This window comes from Bubalus bubalis, chromosome 13 (genome assembly GCF_019923935.1).
Source record: "Bubalus bubalis isolate 160015118507 breed Murrah chromosome 13, NDDB_SH_1, whole genome shotgun sequence".
NCBI lineage: Eukaryota > Metazoa > Chordata > Mammalia > Artiodactyla > Bovidae > Bubalus > Bubalus bubalis.
The window spans coordinates 70,609,340-70,634,221 of NC_059169.1; the positions used below are offsets into that span (position 1 = coordinate 70,609,340).

At 39.9% G+C, this 24,882-nt stretch overlaps 1 protein-coding gene across 3 annotated transcripts in view; it reads right to left on the bottom strand.

The window, feature by feature from the left end:
- Window positions 1-1,261: 1,261 nt before the first annotated feature.
- Window positions 1,262-24,882, bottom strand: part of CDADC1 (cytidine and dCMP deaminase domain containing 1) — a 30,268-nt gene continuing 6,647 nt past the window's right edge. For 2 of the 3 annotated variants that reach the window (XM_006063589.4, XM_006063588.4), the window contains 7 exons: window positions 22,317-22,494; window positions 20,085-20,654; window positions 15,964-16,013; window positions 12,697-12,866; window positions 10,863-11,052; window positions 8,311-8,371; window positions 1,262-4,173 (listed from right to left, as the gene is read on the bottom strand). In XM_006063589.4, coding sequence (XP_006063651.1) covers window positions 4,100-4,173; window positions 8,311-8,371; window positions 10,863-11,052; window positions 12,697-12,866; window positions 15,964-16,013; window positions 20,085-20,654; window positions 22,317-22,494 — 1,293 coding nt within the window. In that variant the 3' untranslated portion in view covers window positions 1,262-4,099. Of the gene's footprint in view, window positions 4,212-8,310; window positions 8,372-10,862; window positions 11,053-12,696; window positions 12,867-15,963; window positions 16,014-20,084; window positions 20,655-22,316; window positions 22,495-24,882 lie in introns of all 3 variants that reach the window. The other variant, XM_025263237.3, reaches the window with a different exon arrangement.

The window sequence follows — 24,882 nt, forward strand, 5'->3', positions numbered from 1 at the left end:
GCTTAAAGCCAAAACATTACAGAAAATATGAAAGCAGAGAAGTAAACATATTAATTTACCTCTGTTTATGCCCCTGAAATCATAACATGAGAGTGAAGTTTTGGCTTTCTCTGTTAAACATAAGCTCAGGACAGACAGAACAGAGGACTCAGTGAGGACAGTCAGAGGCTCTGCCCGGGAACGCGCTGCGTTGCACGAGGCTGTGCTCTGCTCTATACTGTCCTGAAAGATGTTGCCCAGCAGCCCTCGCTGAATCTCGTGAGTCTGATTGACAGCCCAAACCTTGAAACTCATTCCAGTAGTGTAACCAGGATCATGAAACAAGGCCTTCAGAATTGTGAGGTGGGGTGCGGGGCCGGGCAGGGGTGGTGGTTATTCTAGAATTCTACACCCAACAAACTATCTAAATTGAGGGCAGAATAAAGACATTCACAGATACTCACAGCATTGAAACTGTTCCCCAGCAACGTCTGTTCTAACAGTCATCTCACCATCATGTACCTTTTCTCAGGGACCTTCTGAAAGATATGCCCGCCCAACTGAGAAAAAGTCTGGATTCTGGGGGTACCAGTTCAAGAAGGTGGAGGATGCCTCCGTCCCCACCCTCCCCCACCCCAGGAGCGCTGCGGAGGGAGAACCCGGGAAGACAGCAGTGCAGAAGGTCCAGTGACTGATCAGCCAGGTGGGAGGTGGTCAGAGGCTCTGGGAGGCACTTCTTCAACAAGAAAAGCTTTTTAGGATGCCCAATGTGCTTGAGTAGGGAGAGAAGGTTACACAGCTGGGAGAAGGGTTTGGTTACAGGTTAGCAATGAAATATACAAAACCAAGGTCCCCGCAGCCCCACACAGAAAAAACAAACTTGAAATGCACGAAAATACATTTTATCCAGAAAGTCATCACAGTACATAACGTGATATAGCTGTGCGTAGCACTTACAGCCATAATACCAAACGATGAATACTGATGCAACCAAATTGAAAGAATATTAGGAAGATGGAGAGATGGAAGTGTGTGCTGAGGAGAAGGAGGTGAAAGCAAGCCCTTCCATGATGGAAATTCAAAAGAAAATACTTAAAACTGAAACACTATTAAGAAACATGTGATTTGGAGACAAATACAAAGTCAATCAGCTAAAATCCTTGAGCCTGGTGGCCTCTGGGGAGGGGTGATACAGAAGACAGAGGGGGTCTTACTGTTCCAAAGAAAGGGTCAAAGCTCATTTTAAATGTGTAGGTGTAATTTTACTTAAAAAATGACTTAATTTACAACGATAGAAGTCTTTTATTACTGTCACATACATGTTAAAATCAGCTAATACGTCAACAGGTACAGGACAAATGAGCACGGACATTGAAAACAAAACTGAAAATGTAAAGAGAAAAAAACCAAAGCTGATATGATTTTAGGCCCTTGTGACATCCTGAGCTAGACTTTAAGAAATCATTCACCTTCTGGACACTTGTGCTTCCAGTTCTGCAGAGGAGTATTCTAAATAGATGAGATCTAAGTTCCTTTGAAATCTGAGTCTGTTTAAGTGCAGTAGTTGAATAGGGTAAACACATTTTATGGGTGCATTTCTAAAGGGTATTCCATTTAAACAGGCCTTGTTTTCAACTGGTACTGATTATTAGGGCTTTTCACTTTTCTTATATGTAAAAAATATGTAATAATTTTAAATGATCACAGAAAAACCCCTTAATATAACACATGAAATGAAGGTTCTAAACTGTTCCTTGACTTAAGAAGCAGTAGTAACAGCCGCAGCTCAATGCTAAGCGGCCACTCTTGGCAATACCAGAACTTCAAAACATAGCTCTAAAGTGGGTTAAAAGCAGACTGCTGTGGTAGATCTGAAAGCTCAACTGTTCATGCATAAACCGAGGAAGATTTATGAGAAGGTATATTCTCAAACTCATTAAGTAACCGAGGAAGAGAAACCCATGGAAAAGCCGAATAAAAGAAAAAGCGCTGGCAGTGATTAGATACAGGTGAACCCTCACACTCCCCACCTGACAGCCGAGCGCCGAGCCAGACCTGCACTCACCCCACCTCCAGTCGGCGTGGCTGCTGTCCTTGGCAGTAAACAAATGTAGAGCTCTTTTTCAAATTATACATTTACTCTTGTCTTCCCAATCTTTGAAATTAATGGTGATGTATTTTTAAGGGCAAGTTCCGATTTCTCAGCCTGAGGGGTGAGCCCTCTTGACTGTGGGTGACTAGGTTCAGGCAGCGCTGTTGCTGACCCAGGGGGCTCCTGGTGCAGGTTAGCAATCTTTGCATGAGTTCCCAATCGCTTCCCTTTCCTACTTCCCAGGGTGACCACCCATCTCCATTACTTTCTCAGATGTTCATCTCACCCCCACTGTTTGCCGGCCCACTCCCTGCAGCCCCTTCAGGGCCTCCACTTCTACGCGGCCTCCACTTCTACAGGCCCTTCTCCCGTGACTCACCCGAGTGTCTGCCTGTCCTCCTGTGTGTTCCTTCCACCACTGTTCCTTCAGTTACATCCACAGGGCAGTTCTCAACCTTGAAGGTCATCAGAGTCACCTTCAGGGAATGCTGGCTGCAGCCCTGGCGTTTGATTCAACAGGTCTGGGTTAGGGCTTAACAATGTGCACTTCTAACAAGTCCCCAGATGAGGCGAACGCTGTTGGTCCAGGGACCCCACTCTGAGAAGCACTATTATTAACACGTGACTTTACGCTTACATCTGTCACTAGACTGCAAGCTTCTTGAGGTCAGGGAGCATTTCTTACACATCTCATCTCCAGGGTCTAGCCAGTGTCCAGCAGTCATTCAGTCAACAAATATTTATTGAATGCCTGTCACGTGCCAGACGCTGTTGCAGGCACTAGATTCAGAAGTTAAAAAAAAAAATTTACACACACAACACAGGCTAAGCGGGCTGCTGTCCAAACAGGGGCACCGGCCCACGTGCGGGGTGGCCTGTGCACTCTCCTAAGGCTGGTAGGAGGCCCTGTGAGGATACGAGAGGCCCCAGGGAGAAAGTGGGCGACAGCCCAGGTGAAGCTGACTCCCCGCACAGAGCCCGTCACACCCCAGGGCCACCTGCAGGCCACCGGCCATGCGGCTCCCTCCCTATCTCCAGGAAAGTACAAAGCTGTGCCTTCATCTTTGGGCTAATTTTCTGAAAGTTTCCTCAACAAATAAAAAATGAGAGGACTCATGAAGAGCAATCTGGAAAATAACTGAACTGACTGTCATGTTCACTGACAAGGCTTTCAGTATTCTTAAGGTTTGCAAATGTTTTTATAAGGCCTTCCATTCAGAGCCCTGAAACGCTCTAATTATATGGAGGGGATAATGGGCAGCATTTATGAATGAATTCCAGACTAAAATATTTCTTCTCTTGTTAGTGGTTTCAAGAGTCAGTGAGATCAGAGAATAATATTGTCCGAGAATAATGCTATCTTCCTATTGCTGCCCTGAATCAGTCCAACAAGTGATCATGATTTTTACACACTGAAAGACTGAAAAAAAAAATGAATAACCTTGTTAGGAATACACTTTTATAATGGAGAGCAGGTCCACCAAATTCATTTTTATGACTCCAGGCTAATCAAGTAAATTCTGATTACCAGAAAGCTTTGGGTATAAATGGGGCCTTTTGGTGAGTCACACATTGACTTAAAAATGGTCAGGTTGCTGTTTATTTTCCTGGAGTAGATTACTAATTATCACCTTCATAATCCAAAGGGATTAATATTTCTGAAAAGGTGTGTACTTCTCTGCTGAGATGTGACCTCCAATGAACCAGCCCCTTTCAGACTGGATCCCCTAAAGCTAAGACCAGGAGAAATCAATCCCTGTAGCCGACTGAACTGGTCTCTTGAAATGACTGACACCTGCTTCAGTGTAAGAAAAGAACACATCACTATACTCTGGAAAACATACAAATAAATCTAAATAAAAATATTCTCCTTAGTATCATTCGTATGCTAATAATAAATTAGCTTCCTTTAAAAATTTTTTTCAACTATTTACAAAATCCATTCTTATTTTCTGAGTTAACAAGGCTGGATTTTAAAAGTGCAATAAAAATTCTTGAGGCCTTCACTCCTTGTTCAGACAAGACTTCTTAGTGGTTTGCAAGACGCAGCTTCTTGTTCTGGTGCGGTTCTTCATCCAGGGCTACGGACCCCAACACGCCATCTGACGGTCAAGAATAACTTAACATCAGGAAAATGTCACTTCAAAGAAACAAGCATTTGTTAAAGTCAGAAGCTGTAAGATCGAAACAATGCTTAAGCTAAAGAGGAATATTTAAAAAATAAAAATGAAAAAGGGCATATTGATTTTATCTTTAAAATTCTCAACTGTTAAAGAACAGATTCTAGGTAAGTCACCCACAGCTGACACAATGTATCTGACCTTTTACAAACTGGATTCATCGACAGTGTATAGACAACAATTCACAAAACTTTTTGGGGGGCAAAGTTATTACTGTTAGGCTGGAGAAGACAAAATGACCCGTGTGTTGTCCAGGGAGAGAAGGGAGTCGTCTGTGGGGCAGCGAGGTGTGAGTGGACACAGCCCCCGCCGGAAGGCAAGCGGACTCACCGCCTTGGTCATGTGGGAGACGGGCCTGGCTTCCACCTCGTCCCATGCATGACCCGATTTCCCTGGCTTTCCTGGGACCACACTGTGTGCGTGTAAAGTGCACAATGTGATGGGTTTCAACACAAGCACACATCTGAGAAACCACCACCACCCTTAAGATGGAAAGTATACCCACCACCTCTGAGAGTCTCCTTTTATCCTGCTGCTTTCTGTCTTTCCAGGGATCTGCCTGCCCTCCAAGCCTCTGTGCTCACCTCGCTCTTCCTAGTCTTAAGGACACCTGCATCAGGGTGCAGGGAGAATAGATCTGGAAAGCTTTCTCTCTTATTATGTAATATTGGAAACATTAAAAAAAAGAAAACTGTGTGTGATACAGATGGGAGTCCTAAAGCCTAATAATAAATTAACACTCAAGAACCTACTTTGTTGGTGCTCAGTCGCTAAGCCGTGTCCAACTCTTTCACCCCAGGCTCCTCTGTCCTCCACTCTTTCCCAGAGTTTGCTCAAGAACCTACCACCCAACCCCAAAACTAGAATGTTACCACCTCTCAGGTGCCCCCCAGCCTAATCCCATCCCTCTATACCCCTTATTCAGAGGTAACCACTGCGCTGAATCGTTGATCATTCCATTGCTTCTTAAAAATAATTCTGCCACATGTACTAACCAATACACTGCCTTCTTGCTGAACTTACATAGACATTGCCTTATAATGTATTTAGTCTTCCGAAACTTGATTTTTTCATTCAGCATTGTATTTCTAAGATCCACCCATGTTTAAGAATGTAGCTGTAGTTCATTTTACTTTCACTGCTTTATAATATTCCACTGTAATATTTTAATTTCCAGAGATAAATTTTTGTGGTAGTTCCAGTTTTTGCTTTTAAGAGCAATGTTGCGATGAATTATCTGTCTCTGTCTTTTCTACAAAACATGTAAGAATTTTCCTAGGGTATATGCTTAGAGGTCAGATTGCTGGGTCATGGAATAGACACATCTTCAGTTTTACAAAGATAACATTAAACTGCTTTCCCAAGGTGGCTGTATGCATTTTCAGTCCAACCAGCAATATACAAAAGTTTCTAAGGATCCACCTCCTCACTAGCACTTGGTGTCCTCAAACTTGAATTCTGCAACTCTGGCACCCCACTCCAGTACTCTTGCCTGGACAATCCCATGGGCAGAGGAGCCTGGTAGGCTGCAGTCCATGGGGTCTTGAAGAGTCGGACACGACTGAGCGACTTCACTTTCACTTTTCACTTTCATGCATTGGAGAAGGAAAGGGCAACCCACTCCAGTGTTCTTGCCTGGAGAATCCCAGGGACGGGGGAGCCTGGTGGGCTGCCGTCTATGGGGTCGCACAGAGTCGGACACGACTGAAGCGACTTAGCAGCAGCAGCAGTAGGTACAGCAGTAGGGGTGTAAACATTGTTGCAGTGATTTTAATTTGCATTTCCATGACTGCTAATGAGCTTGAGCATTTTTTCATGTGTTTATTAGATGTCTGTGTTTCTTCTGTTGTGAAATACCTGAAACTATCTTGTACCCAGTTCTCAAATGAACTCAACCATTAATCAACTGTATATAATTGACAGCCATGGACTACTTCATCCAACAATAGCAGAATACACATTATTCTTAATCTCGCATGGAATGTTCACCAAGAGAGACCACATTCTGGGCCATAAAACACACCCTAATAAATTCAAAAGGATAGAAAGCATACAGTGTCTGCTCTCAGACCACAATATAATTAAACTAGAAATGACTAGTAGAAACATAACTGGAAATCCCAAAATATATGTGGAAGTTAAATAATACATTGCTAAATAACAAATGAGCAAAAAAAAAAAAGAAAAAAAACCCAAAAAACTCAAGATCAATTTTTAAATATTTTGAAATTTTGAACTAAATAAAACACAACTTATCAAAATTTGTAGCATTCGGTGGAAGAAATGCTAGAGAGAAATATACAGCAGTGAATATATGAGAAAAGAGGAACGATCTAAAAGCAATGGCCAGAATATATGGATCCAAATAACCAAAGTAGATTCGTGGTAGCCTGGGGCTGGAGGTAGGAGGAAACAGGGATGACTAATAAACGGGTAAGAGGATTCTTTTTGAGCTGATGGAAAATTCTGAAATTAGGCAGTGGCGATGGTTATAGAACTCTGAATCTACCAAAACCCACCCAATTCAGTACTTTAAAAGGGTAAATTTATGGTATATAGATTATACCTCAATCAAGCTCTTATAAAATTGAAAAACAGATAAGGATATTATTTACTGATATAAAAATACATACAAAAATACATTATATATTATATTAACAAATTTTTTTAACAAATATGTATTTGTTAAAAAATACATACAAAACACAAACCTGCAGTTCAGTGGACGGTCATAAAGCAAACACATTTAACCATCACCCAGGTCAAGAAATAAAGCGCTGCCAGCAAAATGAAAGCTCTCCTCTCAACCCCTCACCACCACGACCCCTCCTTCTCGTCTCAGGACACCCCCCGACAGCACGTCTCCCCTTCCTTAGTGATCTAGGGACAGGGAATCCTGGCTACAAGACTCTTGATTGTAAGTGGCAAAAATCTCCTCTTTCATGGCTTGCCTTTGTACTCTTTTAATGCTATCTTTGACAAACAGATATTCTTTATTTTAACACAGATAAATGAATTCATTTTTTATGTTTAATGCTTTTTTGTGTCTTCTCCCTAACAACAGGGAATTATTAACTCACCCCGCTCGAACACTATTATTGAATACATATTCTTCAATCAGATCCATATTTTTTCATTTCCTTTTATCTTTAACCACTTTTTTCCCCCCTGATAAATTTTTAAAAAGAAAGTTGGAGTGGATATATACTTTTTTTCCTGACTGCAAATTAAAATTTCACTACTTGAATAAAATAAAGCTAAGTTAGAACACAGAAAATCAGGATATTCACATAGACATTATTTTCATAAAGACTTTCATATTTACTGATTTTTCAGAGTAATCAAATCATTGTTATTATCAAGAAAATTTTACTTATTATATTGAACTTCTACTTACCTTGAATCCAAACAAAGATAACTAATATTTTAAAATAATATTGTACAGTAATAATTAATATTTAAAATAATATGCATGAGGAATTGCAAGGTCTCCTAAAGACTATATTGCATTAAAAATATGTGTTAATATATAAACAGTAAAACTCTGAAGACTAGTAATTCATTTATGGTAACTGTGATGACTCTTAATTAGATTATTAAAATAACCAGGATATTTCCATTCTCTGGCCAACCTGAGCTAATGTGGCTTTACTCTAACAAGAATGTACAAAGCCTCATAATTTGGCCCTGGTTCCATCTGTATTAATTAGATGTATTTTTTTCTTTCTAACTGCCCAAAAGGCTTTTGTTTTGGTATAGAAGAGCACTGTTGCCTATAGTCTCATATAAATTTAACTTATAAATTCAATTTGTGCATGATTATTTGTATTAAACTGCAGAGTCCATAGGACTACTCATTCATCAGCACTTCCCATGACATCTAGCATATAGTCGATACACAAGTGTTTGTGCACAAACTGAATGGCAAAAATCTAATCTGCAAAAAGAATATGCTCCACTTCCAACCACAGCAATTTCCAACACCTGATCATTATAAGTCACTATTTTTCTTTTCTTAGCAACGAAGTCAACCTCAATAAAGGACTTGTAGATACTTACTCTCTCTGCTTTCAGGCTCATTTTGCTCAAGAACACCAGTTCTTGATGGATTCAGTTGCCACTATAAAAGGACACAAACATTTTATGTATATGTTTAAGAAGGTTTTAATAAGTAGCATTTCAGCATTGTGCTTTCAAATATCAAAACAGCTTAAAACAGTGAGAAAAGTTAGTGTGTCATACCACCCAAGCCCTAATAACAACTCTGGATGACCCTGAATGATATGACTGCTGGATTAAGAATCAATATTCTTAGAGACTCTTATATATATGGTTTAGTGAGTATTTTTTAGGTACTTTATATATTCCAGGCACTCTGGACACAGAAAAGTCAAGTTGAAATCTATAAACAGTACTATTATATCTTTTGTACTTACTGCAAACTATAGCATATAAAAGTTATATTAAGTGCCAGAATTATCATTAAAAAGTAACACATAATTCTGGACAGGATCCTTTTGCTATAAAGAACTTTATTGGGACAACTGGTAAACCCTGACTGAACTCTGTGGATTAAATGGTAGCAACATATCAATGAAAATTTCCTGAGTTCTGTGGTTGTATTGTGGTTATGTAGGATAATCTACTATTTCAGGAAATACACAAGAAAGTATTTAAGAGTGACTTGGCATCATGGCAACAACTTAACTCTCAAGTGTTTCTGGAAAAAAATTCTTTGTAGTATTTTTGTCACTTTTCTGCATGCTTGAGATTATTTCTAAAAAGAGAAAGGTTTTTAGAAACAAGAGTAGTTAAAAATAACCATGAGGAATTAAAGTTCTGAGTTTTCCACAAAACAATTACCACCTCAGCAGTTCTTTGGAAATATCAAATACTAGGCTAGGCTAAGTCACTTGAGTCGTGTCCTACTCTGTGCGACCCCATAGACGGCAGCCTACCAGGCTCCCCCGTCCCTGGAATTCTCCAGGCAAGATCACTGGAGTGGGTTGCCATTTCCTTCTCCAATGCATGGAAGTAAAAAGTGAAAGTGAAGTCGCTCAAATCGCTTCTAATTTTTTCCTGATTTTTCTCTGAGAAATGCATGTGTGTGTGTGTGTGCACATGCGTGTGTATGTGCCCCCTTCTTTTGTGTAATCTTAAACTTTAAACTATGTTCACCTCTATCTACTACTATCTACTACTGAATTTAAGTTGGCTTAAAGCTCAACATTCAGAAAACTAAGATCATGGCATCTGGCCCCATCACTTCATGGCAAGTAGATGGGGAAACAGTGGAAACAGTGGCAGACTTTATTTTGGGGGGCTCCAAAATCACTACAGATGGTGACTGCAGCCATGAAACTAAAAGACACTTACTCCTTGGAAGAAAAGTTATGATCAATCTAGACAGCATATTAAAAAGCAGAGACATTACTTTGTCAACAAAGGTCCATCTAGACAAGGCTATGGTTTTTCCAGTAGTCATGTATGGATGTGAGAGTTGGACTATAAAGAAAGCTGAGTGCCAAAGAATTGATGCTTTTGAACTGTGGTGTTGGAGAAGACTCTTGAGAGTCCCTTGGACTGCAAGGAGATCCAACCAGTCCATCCTAAAGGAAATCAGTCCTGAATATTCATTGGAAGGACTGATACTAAAGCTGAAACTCCAATACTTTGGCTACCTGATGTGAATAACTGACTCATTTGAAAAGACCTTGATGCTGGGAAAGACTGAAGGTGGGAGGAGAAGGGGACGGACGACAGAGGATGAGATGGTTGGATGGCATCACCGGCTCAATGGACATGAGTTTGAGTAAACTCTGAGAGTTGGTGATGGATAGGGAGGCCTGGCATGCTGCAGTCCACAGCGTCGCAAAGAGTCAGACACAACTGAGCGACTGAACTACTGAATTTTAAAAAAAGGCTGCGGGAAGAGGTGGGTCAGGTACTTTCTTTTGTCAGCCACCAGATGGCACTATAGAACCAACTAATTCAAGGTCTGTAAGGTCAAGTTCTTCCCTGGTAGCTCAGCTGGTAAAGAATCCACCTGCAATGTGAGACTTGGGTTGGATCCCTGGATTGGGAAGATCTGGAGGAGGGCATGGCAACCCACTCCAGTATTCTTGCCTGGAGAATCCCCATGGACAGAAGAGCCTGGCACAGCACAGCACAAGGTCAAGGTAAAATTCTCTCTCTAGAGATATATATTCATAAGGCAGATCCCAAGCTGAACATCTGTGACTAGGCAAGTGCTTGCGCATAAAAATAAACTCAATGATAATATTTTGTTGAAACTCTTTAAAAGGGCAAGAATCACTAATTTAAAATATGCAGCAGAGTAACTTAACAACATGGGCTTCCCAGGTGGCTCAGTGGTAAAGAGTTCACCTGCCAATGCAGGAGACAAGGGTTCGATCCCTTGGTCGAGAAGATTCCCTGGAGGAGGAAATGACAACCTACTCCAGTATTCTTGCCTGGAAAATCCCATGGACAGAGGAGCCTGGTGGGCTACAGCCCATGGGGTCACAAAACAGTCGGACATGACTTAGCGACTAAACAACAGCTATCAACATAATACAAAGTATATTTGAAAAAAATGTGTATCTACTTACTGTAAATTTGCTGACACCTTCAAGTTCCCCAAATCTCATGTAAGAGATGTCTGCCTTCTTTTTTCCAACATCTACATCCCCTGCATAGATTTGTTTTATGCCTGCACCTTTAATTAAAGGTACACATTCATCACAAGGGCACTTGGTCACAAAAATCATACTTCTTTCTTCTGGCTTTATTTCTTGACACCTACAAAAATATATATACGTATGAAAAAATTAGGAAGGTAGTTTCTAAAAGGGTAAGTTATGTTTTAGAAAAATCTTTGAACATTAAAACTGAGCCATTTTGGAAATATATTTACAACATTATACACAATAATGATCAAGCCTTATTCTTGCTGAATTAGTCAATGCCAAGATTTTCAGTATTTAGACAACAAAGGAAATGAAAACAGAGGGAATAATGCTTTCTAAGTAGGAAACTCTTTATAAAGCCAGAATTACGGGCCAGAACTAATGCCTTCCCTGAGAATGTGCCATGTGTGATGAGACATTAAGTCATCGTGGTAGCCCAAAGGTCTACCTCTCATCTGGTTCGTGAGAGATATTTAATAAATGCTTACTAAATGGATTAATGTTAGAGTTCTGTTTTGAGTTATAGTTCCCTTACTGCTTTTACCTCACGTGGGATAATTTAACAAACACTTGGATTTGACAAAATGAAGCAAGTAAATCTGTAATGAAGAGTTCAAGGAAAAAAAACCTTTGTAGTGAAATTTTGCATATGCTGGGGTAGTTTAGGACTGAGGATAGAGGAGTTGTACTTCCGGGTTCTGTGGTTTACAAAGCTCTGGGTTGTATGCTCCCCAACCAGCCTTCCGCATACATGTCCTCAGTTTAGAGTCTCATTCTCTTCCCCTGGACCAGGGAAGCAGAATTGTATGTATCTAGCCTGTTCAAACTGTATACCTGCAACCTAAGTAATCATTACTGTAGCTCTGTCAATGTCTTTCCATTTGTCCACTACTACCAAAGGAAGTCTAAACTTGAAGTCCTCCCTTGTCAGTCCCAAGCTGGCCTGCAGTCCAGCCTAACTGGAACATCTATGTTCCTAAACACACAAGCATTTTCTGTCTTCTAGCCCACTGCTATGCCTCAGGCAAGAATGGTTTCCCTTCAGGTAAGCATCTTCAATTGCCACAATCCTACCAAAGCTTTAAAGCTCAGCTCAAATGCCAGTTTCTCCATAAAGGTTTTCCCTCACACTCCCTCTCCATCTATTGCAGCCCCTGAATTTCCAGTCCCTGAATTGTGTTGGCCCTTCCCACACAACTGACCATGTTAGGTTGAGTACAGTCTTATATCCCACACTGGACTATAAACTCCTCAGGACAGAAACCATGACTCATACAGATTTGAATCTCCCAAGAGCACCCACTGAACGGTAAATGCTGAGAAATATTTGTGGAAATTATCTAAATTAACGTTAGAAGGAGGTAATGCCAGCGATAAGCTCTAACAAAAACGATGTTAAAGCAATTTGGTTCATAATAAAATCTATATATTCATAAATACATGTTTAGAATTTAGAAAACAAAGGTGATCTTATAATGCAGAAATATGCAAGACCCTAAGGACACACTTCAAGCAGTTTTATCCTGGAGAGAGAAGGAAGAAAGGAAAAAAGATTTTCTTGATAAATCTGAAGGCCTGGAGGATCCCTGACAGTGGCCTCTGGTCACATAGCAAACCAAGTACGACCAGAGCTATACTTCTGAAAAGGATATGTCTTGGAGTTTTTAAAAAGGCAATAAATTACAGCAAAATGAAAGCTAATTTCAACTAACCCTTGCTACATTTTATACAATATACACGCAAACGGATTCCATACCTAAATGTTAAGGCATTCTGTTCCGCATGTACGATGTATCTGAATTTCCTTATTTCTCTGTCTTTCTGTTTGTCGTCCATGTGCGGGAAGTCAGCATACTCGGATCCAACAGGAAAAGCGTTATAACCGCATCCTATGAAGTACATGGCGCCTGTCCCATCACAACTTCTCTATGGAAAGTGAGCGAACCAACAAAGCTGTGTTCAACATTCTGAAAAGGCATCTTACATTGTATCTTTAAAGCCTAGCATCACACTTTGTATAATGGATTCACTTTTCCATAATACACTATAAAGCTATGGCAAACCTAGACAGCATATTAAAAAGCAGAGACCTGGCTGACAAAGGTCCGTCTAGTCAAAGCTATGGATTTTCCAGTAGTCATGTACGGATGTGAGAGTTGGACCATAAAGAAGGTTGAGTGCTGAAGAACTGATGCTTTCAAACTGTGGTGCTAGAGAAGACTCTAGAGAGTCCCGTGGACAGCAAGGAGCTCAAACCAGTCCATCCTATAGGAAATCAATCTTGAATATTCACTGGAAGGACTGAAGCTGAAGTGCCAATACTGTGGCCACCTGATGCAAAGAGTAACTCATTTGAAAAGACCCCAATGCTGGGAAGAATTGAGGGCAGGAGGAGAAGGGGACAACAGAGGATGAGACGGCTGGGTGGCATCACTGACTCGATGGACATGGGTTTGAGCAAACTCTGGGAGATAGGGAAGGGCAGGGAAGCCTGGAGTGCTATAGTCCGTGGGGTCGCAAAGAGTTGGACATGACTTAGTGACTCAACAATGAACAACAGTGATAAACTGAGCCATCAGAAAAATACAGTATTGGATTTTCCTTCAGCAGGGTGATCTTGTCAAAGTTAAATTTCAAGCAGGCTGATCATCTCTAGTATATAATATCAAGACAGTCCTTCATTTTAGCAGTTAGTTAAATACTAGCTTAATTCACAAACTGTTTCACTTGACTCAGCCATCCCTCCTTGATTGGTTATAAGGCCCTAGAGAACAGAAACCATGTTTTATACTGTCTTTCTGGCCCTTGCTGCTACTGCTGCTGCTAAGTCGCTTCAGTCGTGTCCGACTCTGTGCGACCCCATAGACAGCAGCCCACCAGGCTCCCCCGTCCCTGGGATTCTCCAGGCAAGAACACTGGAGTGGGTTGCCATTTCCTTCTCCAATGCATGAAAGGGAAAAGTCAAAGTGAAGTCGCTCTTAGCGACCTCATGGACTGCAGCCTACTAGGCTCCTCCGTCCATGGGATTTTCACCTATTATATTATAGTGGTCCATACAGAGCAGGTACTCTATATTATTATAAATTATTGTTGATTTATTATATGCTCTGTGCTGTGCTACTGGTTAGCAAGTCAGAAATTCCAAAAATATTTTGAACAATTTCTGTTTGGGGTTAAAAATGTGCTATTATATATATAGTTGGAAAATCAATAATGTATTTTCCTTTCATCTTTATGTTTACTGAGCCTCTATTGTGTGTATGTGTGTGTGTATATATGTGTGTGTATGTGTGTATATATATATATATAAATAATAGAACTTCCTACATAAGTGGCATTTTTCTTTCTCCTGGTCAGTGGCATATTAGGTGTTAATATGAATGCTTTATCAACTCTAAGAGTAAAATATTTAATAAACCAAACCTGTTCATAATAGTTTGGAAAATGCCATAAACCTCACTAAATTTCAATATATTAATTATAATTACTCATGTGATAGTATCAACAGTATCATATTTACTGTCTCCTAGCTCCATTCCTTCTCAACACATACCCATAATTTCAAGTCCTCATCATCTCTTTTCTTAATCTCCCTACTTCCTGTCTAGCCCCACTTTATTTTTAAAATGAAGATCTGGTCATTTTCCCACTGAAGATGTTCTTGGACTGCACTGTCCAATACACTGGCCATTGGGCACACGTGGTCAGTGCAAACTGAGAGGGGCCAGAAGATGCCCCGGAGAAGGAAACAGCAACTCACTCCAGGGTTCCTGCCTGGGAGACTCATGGACAGAGGGGCCTGGGGGGCCATGGTCCATGGGGTCGCAGAAGAGTCTGACACGACTGAAGTGCCTGCTGCTGCTGCTGCTGCTGCTAAGTCGCTTCAGTCGTGTCCGACTCTGTGCGACCCCATAGACGGCAGCCCACCAGGCTCCGCCGTTCCTGGGATTCTCCAGGCAAGAACACTGGAGTGGGTTGCCATTTCCTTCTCCAACTGAAGTGACTAAACAACAACAAATAAGTATAAAACACACACAGAATTATGAAGACTCAATACTCCCCTCAAATGCAAAATATTTTATTAAAAATATTAACCAATATTTTTATATTGGTTACATGCTGAAATGGTAATATTTCTCAACAGGTGATTAAGTATATTCCTAAAATTAATTCACCTGTTTCTTATTTTTTTTAATGTGGCTCCTAAGAACTTTTAAATCACATATGTGGCTTGCTTTTTATTTCTACTGGTTAGTGCGATGCTAGGGCATCCCCACTGTCTAAAAGATAAAGTCTAAACTCTCCATGGTATATGAAGCTCTTCACGGTGCAGCCTAATGTTTTTGCTATTCTACTAGACACAGGACTCTGGACTCCAATGTACCAAATCGCTTGCATTTCCCCGTATTCTTACGCACTACCTCTGCGTGTTGCCCTCCGAGTCCCACTAACTTGCTCTGCTGATGAACTCCTCCTCATTCTTCAAGACTAATAGCACCCGACCTCCTCCAAGAATGCTTTACTTATTTCTCCAAGCAGAGCAAGAGGCCTCCTCTATGCTCTCACGGCGTCATGTTATGATTACAGTTATATGCCCGTCTCTTTTTCACCTCTGTCTCCATCACTAGACTGTGTAAGGCCATGAAGGGTGGGAGTGTGGCCTGTAACTCCCCACTGTTCACGGGGGCACAGAGTCTACCCTGTCCTGTGGTCTCTTTTTCACCTCTGTCTCCATCACTAGACTGTGTAAGGCCATGAAGGGTGGGAGTGTGGCCTGTAACTCCCCACTGTTCACGGGGGCACAGAGTCTACCCTGTCCTGTGGAAGTTGAATGAAGGTTTACTAAATGAATGTATCTATCTAGAAAACTGCTGAAAGAAAGCGCAAATGTTTTTAGAACTTAATAAACAAATACCCTAATAAGAAATATGAATCCCCATGGGTCAACAAAATGTCATGCACTTAATATCAAAATATGTTAAACAAAATCGTTTAAATTATAAAGAATTAATTTCACACTTACAGATTTTCCTTCCGCCCAGATGACTGCCCCGACTCCTGTTTTATGATCCTCTGAAAGATACATGGCATGTGACTCAGTGAAAACCAATATCTGTTAGTTTCAGAAATAGATTGTTTTTCCAAAAATAATAAACATGTATTTATTGAAATACACTTCATAAATGTAGCGGCAATCCTTGACAACCTCACTAATTATGGAAAAGTATGAGAATACTGTCAAGCATAGACTATGGGAGCTAGGTATGAACTCATTATAGACAGTATCACTGCCAACCCAGTCACAGACGATGCATGTGCAGAGATCACTGCAGAAGCAGTGCCCACACTCGGGTGACTTCAAAGCTGTAACCAGACTTTAGGGTAACTTTACTGAATCTCCACCAAGTCAGGTTTTAAATACCTATTTCTAATAGATGATGAAAGTAAGACAGAAGTTCCTGAACTAATGGATTTGGTGTAATATAATAACCATTTACAACAATCAAATCTGTCTTCTCCTAGCATTTTTTGCACTCTATCAAGGAAAACACATTTCATGGATGTGTTCTTACTATGAAAAAAGTTCAAACTCATAAACATATATCCTTATGGGCCTTCACACACACACACACACACACACACACACACACATATATTGCTGGAAGGTACACGAAAGGAATTTTAATTTACACAAAATGATGTCCTTTCCCTGACCTTCAGAGTTTACTTTGTGGGGAGAAGAATGCCAAGTTGTTGACATGATGCTCGTTTCTAAATCAAGTGGTAGAAGTTATAAATATTAGATTAAAATTTCCCTACAGAACCAATTTAATTACTCTGCAACAGGCAAAGCTGTATTTCTTTAAGCTATTAACCTTAAACAGAAAATACAAAACCAAAATACAAATTCTACATATTCAAAGTGAGTGATTAAGATTTAGGTCTCTTCACCCAACCTGCTTGCCTCCCTCTGACATGAAGAATTTCATAACCAAGACTTCCGTTTCCTGCATACCTGAGTCCCTACACTCATGAAGCTCATGTCTGGTGTGGGAGGAAGGTGGTAACAAGAAAGAGTCTAAAAGCAAAGACAGTGTGCTGGGCTAAAAGGAAAGGAGCGTGATGCCGAGGAACAGGGTGGCAGGAATGCACTTTAGAGGCGGAGACTGTCAGCAAAGGGATTTGGGGATAAACAAAGTCTTGTGCCTTCCAAGATCTTCAGAATATAACATGGTGAGAAAAGAACATAATTATGGCTTTATGCTCATTTCTAAGGCAAGTTGCAGAAGCTAAAAATGAAAACCTCTAAGTAAAATTGTACTTAATACATGCATAAATCTGGAACAAAAAATGAAAAACTCATAGAAATTCTTCAAATCCCAAGTTTTTAATTTTAAAAGTTAAAAATATTAACTTTATCTAGAGAGCTCAGGGCAGTGACTAACATGGTAAAAGCTCAAAAACCATTTGCTGAATGAAAAAAACAGAGTAATATGATTTTAATGAAATAAGAATATCTGTTTGCTGGGGGGGGAGGGCGGAGAAATTCTTCATATCAAGTCTACTTTTCCTACCACTGACGCTAAGTATTCTTCATATTATTATTTTTTAGTCCAGGAGCCACCTTTTCTGTTTCAGTCTAAGGACAGACTAAATCTTGTCAAGAGGGGGAAAAATGTGATTTAAAAAAAATTATTATTCTTCTTTTTTTTAGAATTTTATTTATGGCTGTGCTGGGTCTTTGTTGCTGTCCAAGCTTTTCTCTAACTGCGGTGAGTGGGGGCTATTCTCTAGTTGCCGTGCAAGAGCTTCTCATTGAGGTGGCTTCTCGTTGCAGAGCATGGGCTCTCCTCTTGGTCGCCCAGGCTTCAGGAGCTGGGGCACATGGGCTCAGCAGCTGCAGCTCCCGGGCTCTACAGCACAGGTTCAATAGTTGTAGCATACGGGCTTAGTTGTCCCAAGGCATGTGGATCTTCCTGGATCAGGGATTGAAGTCGTGTCTCCTACATTGGCAGGCAGGTTCTTTCCACCGAGCCACTTAGGGAAGCCCCCCAAAACATGATTTTTAAACTAAGCTCCACTGTTTAGCTAAGGTTAGTTTCACCAAGAGAATATACTTTACTACATGTCTTTTGAAATCGGAATAAAATTTCATCCATATACAATGGAGTAGGTTTCACCCAGCCCTCAAGGTTGGATGACAGATGAGGTAATTTCTCAAAAATCTTTTCACATCTGTAATTTTTATGTAAAACTTCTTAAAAAAAAAAAATCTTTCATGTCTATAAATTGCTACCCAGGATCTGCTCATTCACAGGGTTTTCTCTGTATACCCTTGAAGGAAAGGTCAACTTGTAATCACTGAGCCAAACTCCTCGGACCCTTTGATCACCAAAAGTCAGAGGACTCTTTATGCTATTGTTCTGGAACACAAGTGTGGTTATTTTCACTCCCAATACTGTGGTCACATCAGGGTTTGTCCAAGTGTGGTCCACAGACCAACTACATCAGAACCATTGGCCGCTTGTTCAAAAAGCAGACTCCTGACTCCCATGGAAACCCCCTGAATTAACCTTGCCAAGGGAGGCAGCAGAGTTGGGAACCTAGACTTCTCATGAGCATCGCCTCAACTGAAAGTTGAGAACTGCTGAGTTATGATTTGAAACAGTTAAGCCTTCTTGGCTATGTCACCCTACTTTCATCATCAACATCGTGTGGTTCAGGAGGAAGGCATGATTGTCAGCTTTGGAAAACACCTAGTGTAACGGAAAACAGGACATAAAAAGAAATCAAAACTCACACTTAAACCAGATAGATAAGATTAGACGCCCTACCGTTGCTTGGCATCATACACTTTGTGCCTGTAGCAGAATCAAATTCTTTTAAGGTGATGATTAACCCTGTTGAATGTTGGAATCCCTTGCAGAATTTTAAAAATTCACAGGCCTAGGACACACTCACAGGGACCAGGCTTAGTGTGTCCGGGTTAGAATTTGAGCATTTGTACTTAGAACTTCCCTGGTGGCTCGGATGGTAAAGCATCTGCCTACAATGTGGGAGACCTGGCTTCAACCCGAGTCAGGAAGATCCTCTGGAGAAGGAAATGGCAACCCACTCCAGTATTCTTGCCTGGAAAATCCCATGGGCAGAGGAGCCTGGTGGGCTACAGTCTGTGGGGTTGCAAAGAGTCAGACATGACTGTGACTAAACTTTCACTTTTAATAAAAGTTTCTATGGTGATCCTGACAAGCTGCCTTTTGAAAACCTCCATTTTACTGAAATTACTTCAACCCGTGGTCTCTGTTGAGCATGTACTGCAGACCAGTGTGTCTGTATGGACTTTTTCTGAAGATTTTCTCTATCCTCCTTCTCTTCTTGGGATAAATTTTAAAATTCCTACTACAGCCCACTCACCAGGCATTCCTCTGCTGCTCCTCCTGCCGGCATTTTCTTTTCCCTATTCTAAAGTCGCATTTTAAAAAGTGATCATCATTCTACTTTCAAAAATGTTATGTCTGGTAAGATGTAAAAACACTATTCTGTAACTGGAAATATAGATACCACCCTTTATCATGGTAAGGTAAAATTCCCAAGTTATATTTTCCTTCTTCACATACATACTCATGTACAACTTAATAAAGTTAAAAATGTTTGATTTCTCCCCTTGCTGTTTGAAAACATATCAGAAATTGGAAGAATCTGCCAAATTTTCTTTGATTCTACTGGTTATTTGAAATTCATATTTTAAAGATTTTTCTAAGTTTTTACTAAATATTGAATAGATATAGAATATTGAGTAGTTAAAAAAAGAGGAATAATTCTGGTTCTCTCTCTCTTTTTGTCCTTTCTCAAGTGGAGGGCTCATTCAACTGGGAAATGATAAAAGCAAGCAGCAGAAAGGGCTGAATTAGATCCTGATTTATAAATGCAGCATCCAATATAGGCCACAAGAAATCCTAAAACTGCTCTAAGAAAGAGTTGTCTACTCAAGGGTCTCACTAACTTCTCTATATTGGTATGAGCAGCAACACTTTAGTATCTAAGAGTCAATAAACACTACCAGAAGTGAAATGAACACCACTTTATGTCTGACACAAATACGACCCCATCAACCCCGATTTAGGAACTAAGCGTGTAACTCACCAGTTCGATATGCCAGTAACCTGGCCTGAATCATGCAGTGCCTTGCAATTTCTTGTGGCAAACTTTGATTGTGAATTTCATTACTGTGTTCGGTGTTGCCACAATAAAATCCGTAGTGTTTAAAGTTGGGCACGCTGGAAGCTACTGCGGCCAGGAGAAGGACAAGGTCTTTCATGTTCTGCCTTAGATTGCTAAAGTACGGATTCTCACACAAGTTCTCCAAACCTATAGTCATCAGTATTTGCTTATGCATTTCTTCATTGGAAACCAAAAATATCATTTCATATTCTTTTATTCTCTCTTGTTTACATTCAGAATAAAAATCAAAGTTAGTGTCTGGCAATGTTTTGGAAATTTTTTGAATAAAGTCACATTTGTAAGAGGTCTCCTCTACAAACTGCACCATGTAACACACCAAAGGCTGAAGTAAGACACACACGTGGGCCCGACTGTTTGACTTCAGTCTTTCCACTGCTTTGGCATCTAACTTTGCGTCTTCGAAACCAGAAGCCTCAGTGAGCAAACTTATTTCTGGGTCAGCAGGCCAATATGAAATTCGATTAACTCCAGCTAAAATAAAAAATATGCAAGGTAATTAGCAGATGCCCGCCGAAATTAAGGGTTTTCTTGATAAATCCATCATATCATGCAGTTGATCCTGAGGTCCCTGTAGCCCGAGTGTTCTGACCTGCACCAAAACCAGAAGCCGGATCAAACCCAGCAGTACTGCAGGTGGGTTCTTTACCACTGAGCCACCAAGGAGTCCCATCTTTAACATACAGAGATCGAAATTCTTGAGAGCACATGTGAATTGACAAGGGAGAAAGTAAATTTACAAAAGAGAAAGCAAAACTGAATAACAAACATGAAAACAGTTTTAAATTTGTGTTTGGAACTGAACAAGATGCCGGATACAGAAACACATAAACGTTCGTCAATTAATTAGTATTTAAAACAAAGAAACCCCTTTGCTCATGTCTCATATAATTTCCATTAGAAAAGGCATTTATTTTTTTATCATTGTGCCCAGAGGTTTTCTATATTCAAAATAATAAACATCTGAGTTGAACAAATGCACATTTCTATCTACTCCTTGCTACTACAGACTCTTACTGTGGCTTGGGCTGGAAGGTAACTGTGAAGGCCTCCTTTGAAGGAGGCTCTAGCCATGTGACCACTTCTTCTGGAAGTGCCTATAGCTCAAGGGAACTCCCCTTACCACCAATCTGATCTTTACTCTCCTGCACTGGCAGGCAGATTCCTTACCACTAGCCACTTGGGAAGCCCATGTAAAAGATATACCATTTTTTAAATAGGAAAATGGTCTGGATACATACCTAGGTGCAAAACAGAATCATAAACACAAAGATTAGAGAGGAGCCCACTGTGTATAGATAGCTATACATTAATTCTTTGTGTTCCTCCTTCCAAGGGGTAGAGTAGTCACTGGAAGGCAGCCACCCAGCCAGGAATTACAGTTCCCACAATGGACACGAACAAAAATGATGTCTGTGACTTCCAGGCCAGGGTTTTTAAGAAACAGGTATGCTTTCTCTTGCTTTCCCTAGTGGCTCGGTGGTAAAGAATACGCCTGCCAACACAGGAGACTCGGGTTTGATCCCTGAGGTGGGAAGATTCCCTGGAGAAGTAAATGGCAACCTACTCCAGTATTCATGCCTGGGAAATCCCATGGACAGAGGAGCCTGGTGGGCTACAGTCCCACAAGGTCGCAAAAGAAGCAGACAAGACTTAGAGGCTAAACAACAATAACAAAGCAACATTTTTTAAACATTCAAAGAGTCGGACACTACTTAATGACTAAACAAAAACACATGCCTGCTCTCCTCTGTCTCTAGATACAGGAGAGGCCAGTAGGGATTCCAGGAGCTTACAACAGAAGATGCTGAGGCCCACACATCAACCACAGAATAGCTGGCTGCTGTTTGATAACACCTGCACTGGACTATTACATGCATGATGAGTGTCTAATATATTAAGCCACTGAAATGTTGTTGGTGTTTGTTAAAGTAGCTAGTATTAGTCTACCAGTACACTGAGGGTCACCTAACTAGTGACACAGCTGAGACCAGAGTACATCTTTTCCGATTCTTCTTCTTACAGTATATCAAACTATCTTCAGATACATATGTATATTTTAAAATTATATTAGGCAATTTGACTTGTTCTCAGATAAATGCTATTAATCCCCAACAAAGCCTTATCTACACTTACCATTTACAATCATTTTCAAACAAGCAGAACATGGCTTTCTGGAAAAATAGAGATCACAGTTTTTCAGCTTTGACCCATGTTTTATCAGAGCAATTTTCCCAGCATGTAAATCTTCACTTGAACAGTGGAGACCAACAATTTTCATATTTTTCACCACCACAAGACCAGTTCTCTTCACCTATATTAAGATATAAAATAGTAATTTATTTTATAATATCTAATGATCATCTCATGGATTATACTTGATGTATGAATAAAATGAAAGTTTAATTCTTCATCTGAACATAGTTTGAACAAATACACATTTCTCATTAGGTCCAAAAAATTTTCTGAAGGTTTAAAATGTTGACTTTATACCAGAAGTCTTCTAAATCTAGGCTTTCTTAACCAAACAAGCATTTAATTATCACAAATTTATCCTAGTAAAAAATGAATTACTTTTTACCCTAGTAAACGGCAATAATGGGGTTGATTTGACTTGTTTCTTATAGCATCTAGCCTAAGACTACTTAGTATTAAGGTTCTAGATAGTAAGAAGGAAGATTTTGGCAAACCCTGTGATTTTACACATGGGTAAGTGAAGCCCAGAAAATTTACATGACTTTCTGAAAGACTCACAGATGGTAAAAGCCAGAACTAAATCAGAGGTCATCTTAAATTAAAAAAAAAAAATTTTTTTTAATTGAAATATAGTTGATTTACAATGCTGTATTAGTTACTGCTGTAAAGCAAAGTGATTCAGTTATACATATATACATTCATTTTTTTATATACATTTTTTTCCGTTATGGTTTACAATAGGATACTGAATATAGTTTTCTATGCCAATTAATAGGACCTTGCTGTTTATCCATTCTATATAGATAAAAGTTTACATCTACCAACTAAAAAATTTTTAACTTATCATATTTTACTTTTTATTCTTATTTATTTACTTATTTGGCTTCGGCATGTGGGATTTTAGTTCCCTGACCGGCGGCTGAACCTGTGCCCTCTGCATTGGGAACACAGTGTCTTAACCACTGGACCACGAGGGCAGTCCCTAAAATACTTTAAATGCTGACTAAAATAAGATAATTCTCAACTTCTTTCTAACTAATGATTCTACTGATTTTTAAGACTATGGCAGTCTAAACTAATGTGGTTAGGATTCACCTCCCACAAAAATATAGGTTATTTATAATTTTTAAAATGTTTAAAAACATATATGCAAGCTCAAGGAAAGGAAGACATAACCTCGGGTGTTAGAAAGGACAGAGAACTCAAAGCAAGAGCAGTCAGCCACAGCCGTCTCAGCGGTCTCCCGCCCACAGTAAGGCTGGGCTGACTTTTATTTTTCAGTCCCAAAAGCTGGGCATGGGCTGCAGGGCTAAAGAGTGGTTCCTTTAAACCTAAGGTGACCTAATTTATACAGATACTAATCAAAAAGGCAGCTGTAACAATATTACATCAGATAAAACACATTAAGGTTAAAAATTAGTTCTGCGTGTGCCACAAAATAGCTGTTTTCACAGCAAAAGATTCTGAAGGAAGGGACATAAAACTAATCCTTGGGTTCATAAGGGATTTCACAATATGAGGGGGACTTGGGCGGAGAACACAGTGTCCATTATTCCCTATTCCCTTTCAAAAGATTCTACTCTAAAGTTATTCCCAAGAGGACACGTTTGAAATCACTTTCAAGACGAGACCAAACTAAAAGAGCCAAGTTTCGGTTTCAGTTATGAGTATAAATTTCTGTAACAGTGGAAAATGAGACTCAGTGAAATATCTAAAAATCATTCTTAAAAAATGAAGCATTACTCATGTTAGTTTTTTTATTGGAACAATCTTTTAGGCCACATTTATCACTTTTTTGTTGAGAGTACTTTTTACTTTCGAAAATATCTTTTTTTTCTTCCCATTTTGTTTCTAGCCAGGGCCAAAACCTCAAGTTTGAGACCAGGATTCTTCCATCCCAAATTTAAAGCCAATAAAGGCCTCTGTTGCCTTCCATTCTGGGACTTCTGCTTACTCCGACTCCCAGAACTAAATCTGTGCAGTGAGTCACTGTTCTGGATCCTGATTTTGCTTCACTTCACTAACATCTTGACAAGTCGTCTATGTAAACCTAATCACAGAGTTTTACAGTAAAACAGAAGTGAAAGAGGACAGTCTGTTTTGTATATGTTCACTACTTTTTTCCTTTTTCCTTTCTTGTAATTAAAAACATCTACATATTCTAAAACAAATAATTTCTATATTCTTGTTGGGTATTTTCGAGACTCACTCTCAGAAATAACCAGAAGTCTCCAGGAATGTACATCAAGTAACTTTTTTGAACAACAAAAATGTACAAGGTAACTTTTTTCAAAATATGAATGTTTTGTCTCCACTCCACACCCGATGAATCACAGAGTCTCTGGAAAACTCAAAAGATTAAGATGGCAAGGAAATACTAGGCATATTAAAAAGAATGAGGCTCATCTGGTCAGGTCTGGGCTTTGATGTTACTCTACTTATAAGCTAGTAAGTCGGCCTGGTGCCGCTTCACAGATGCTAGCAGAAGACACCCTACGTCAGAAAG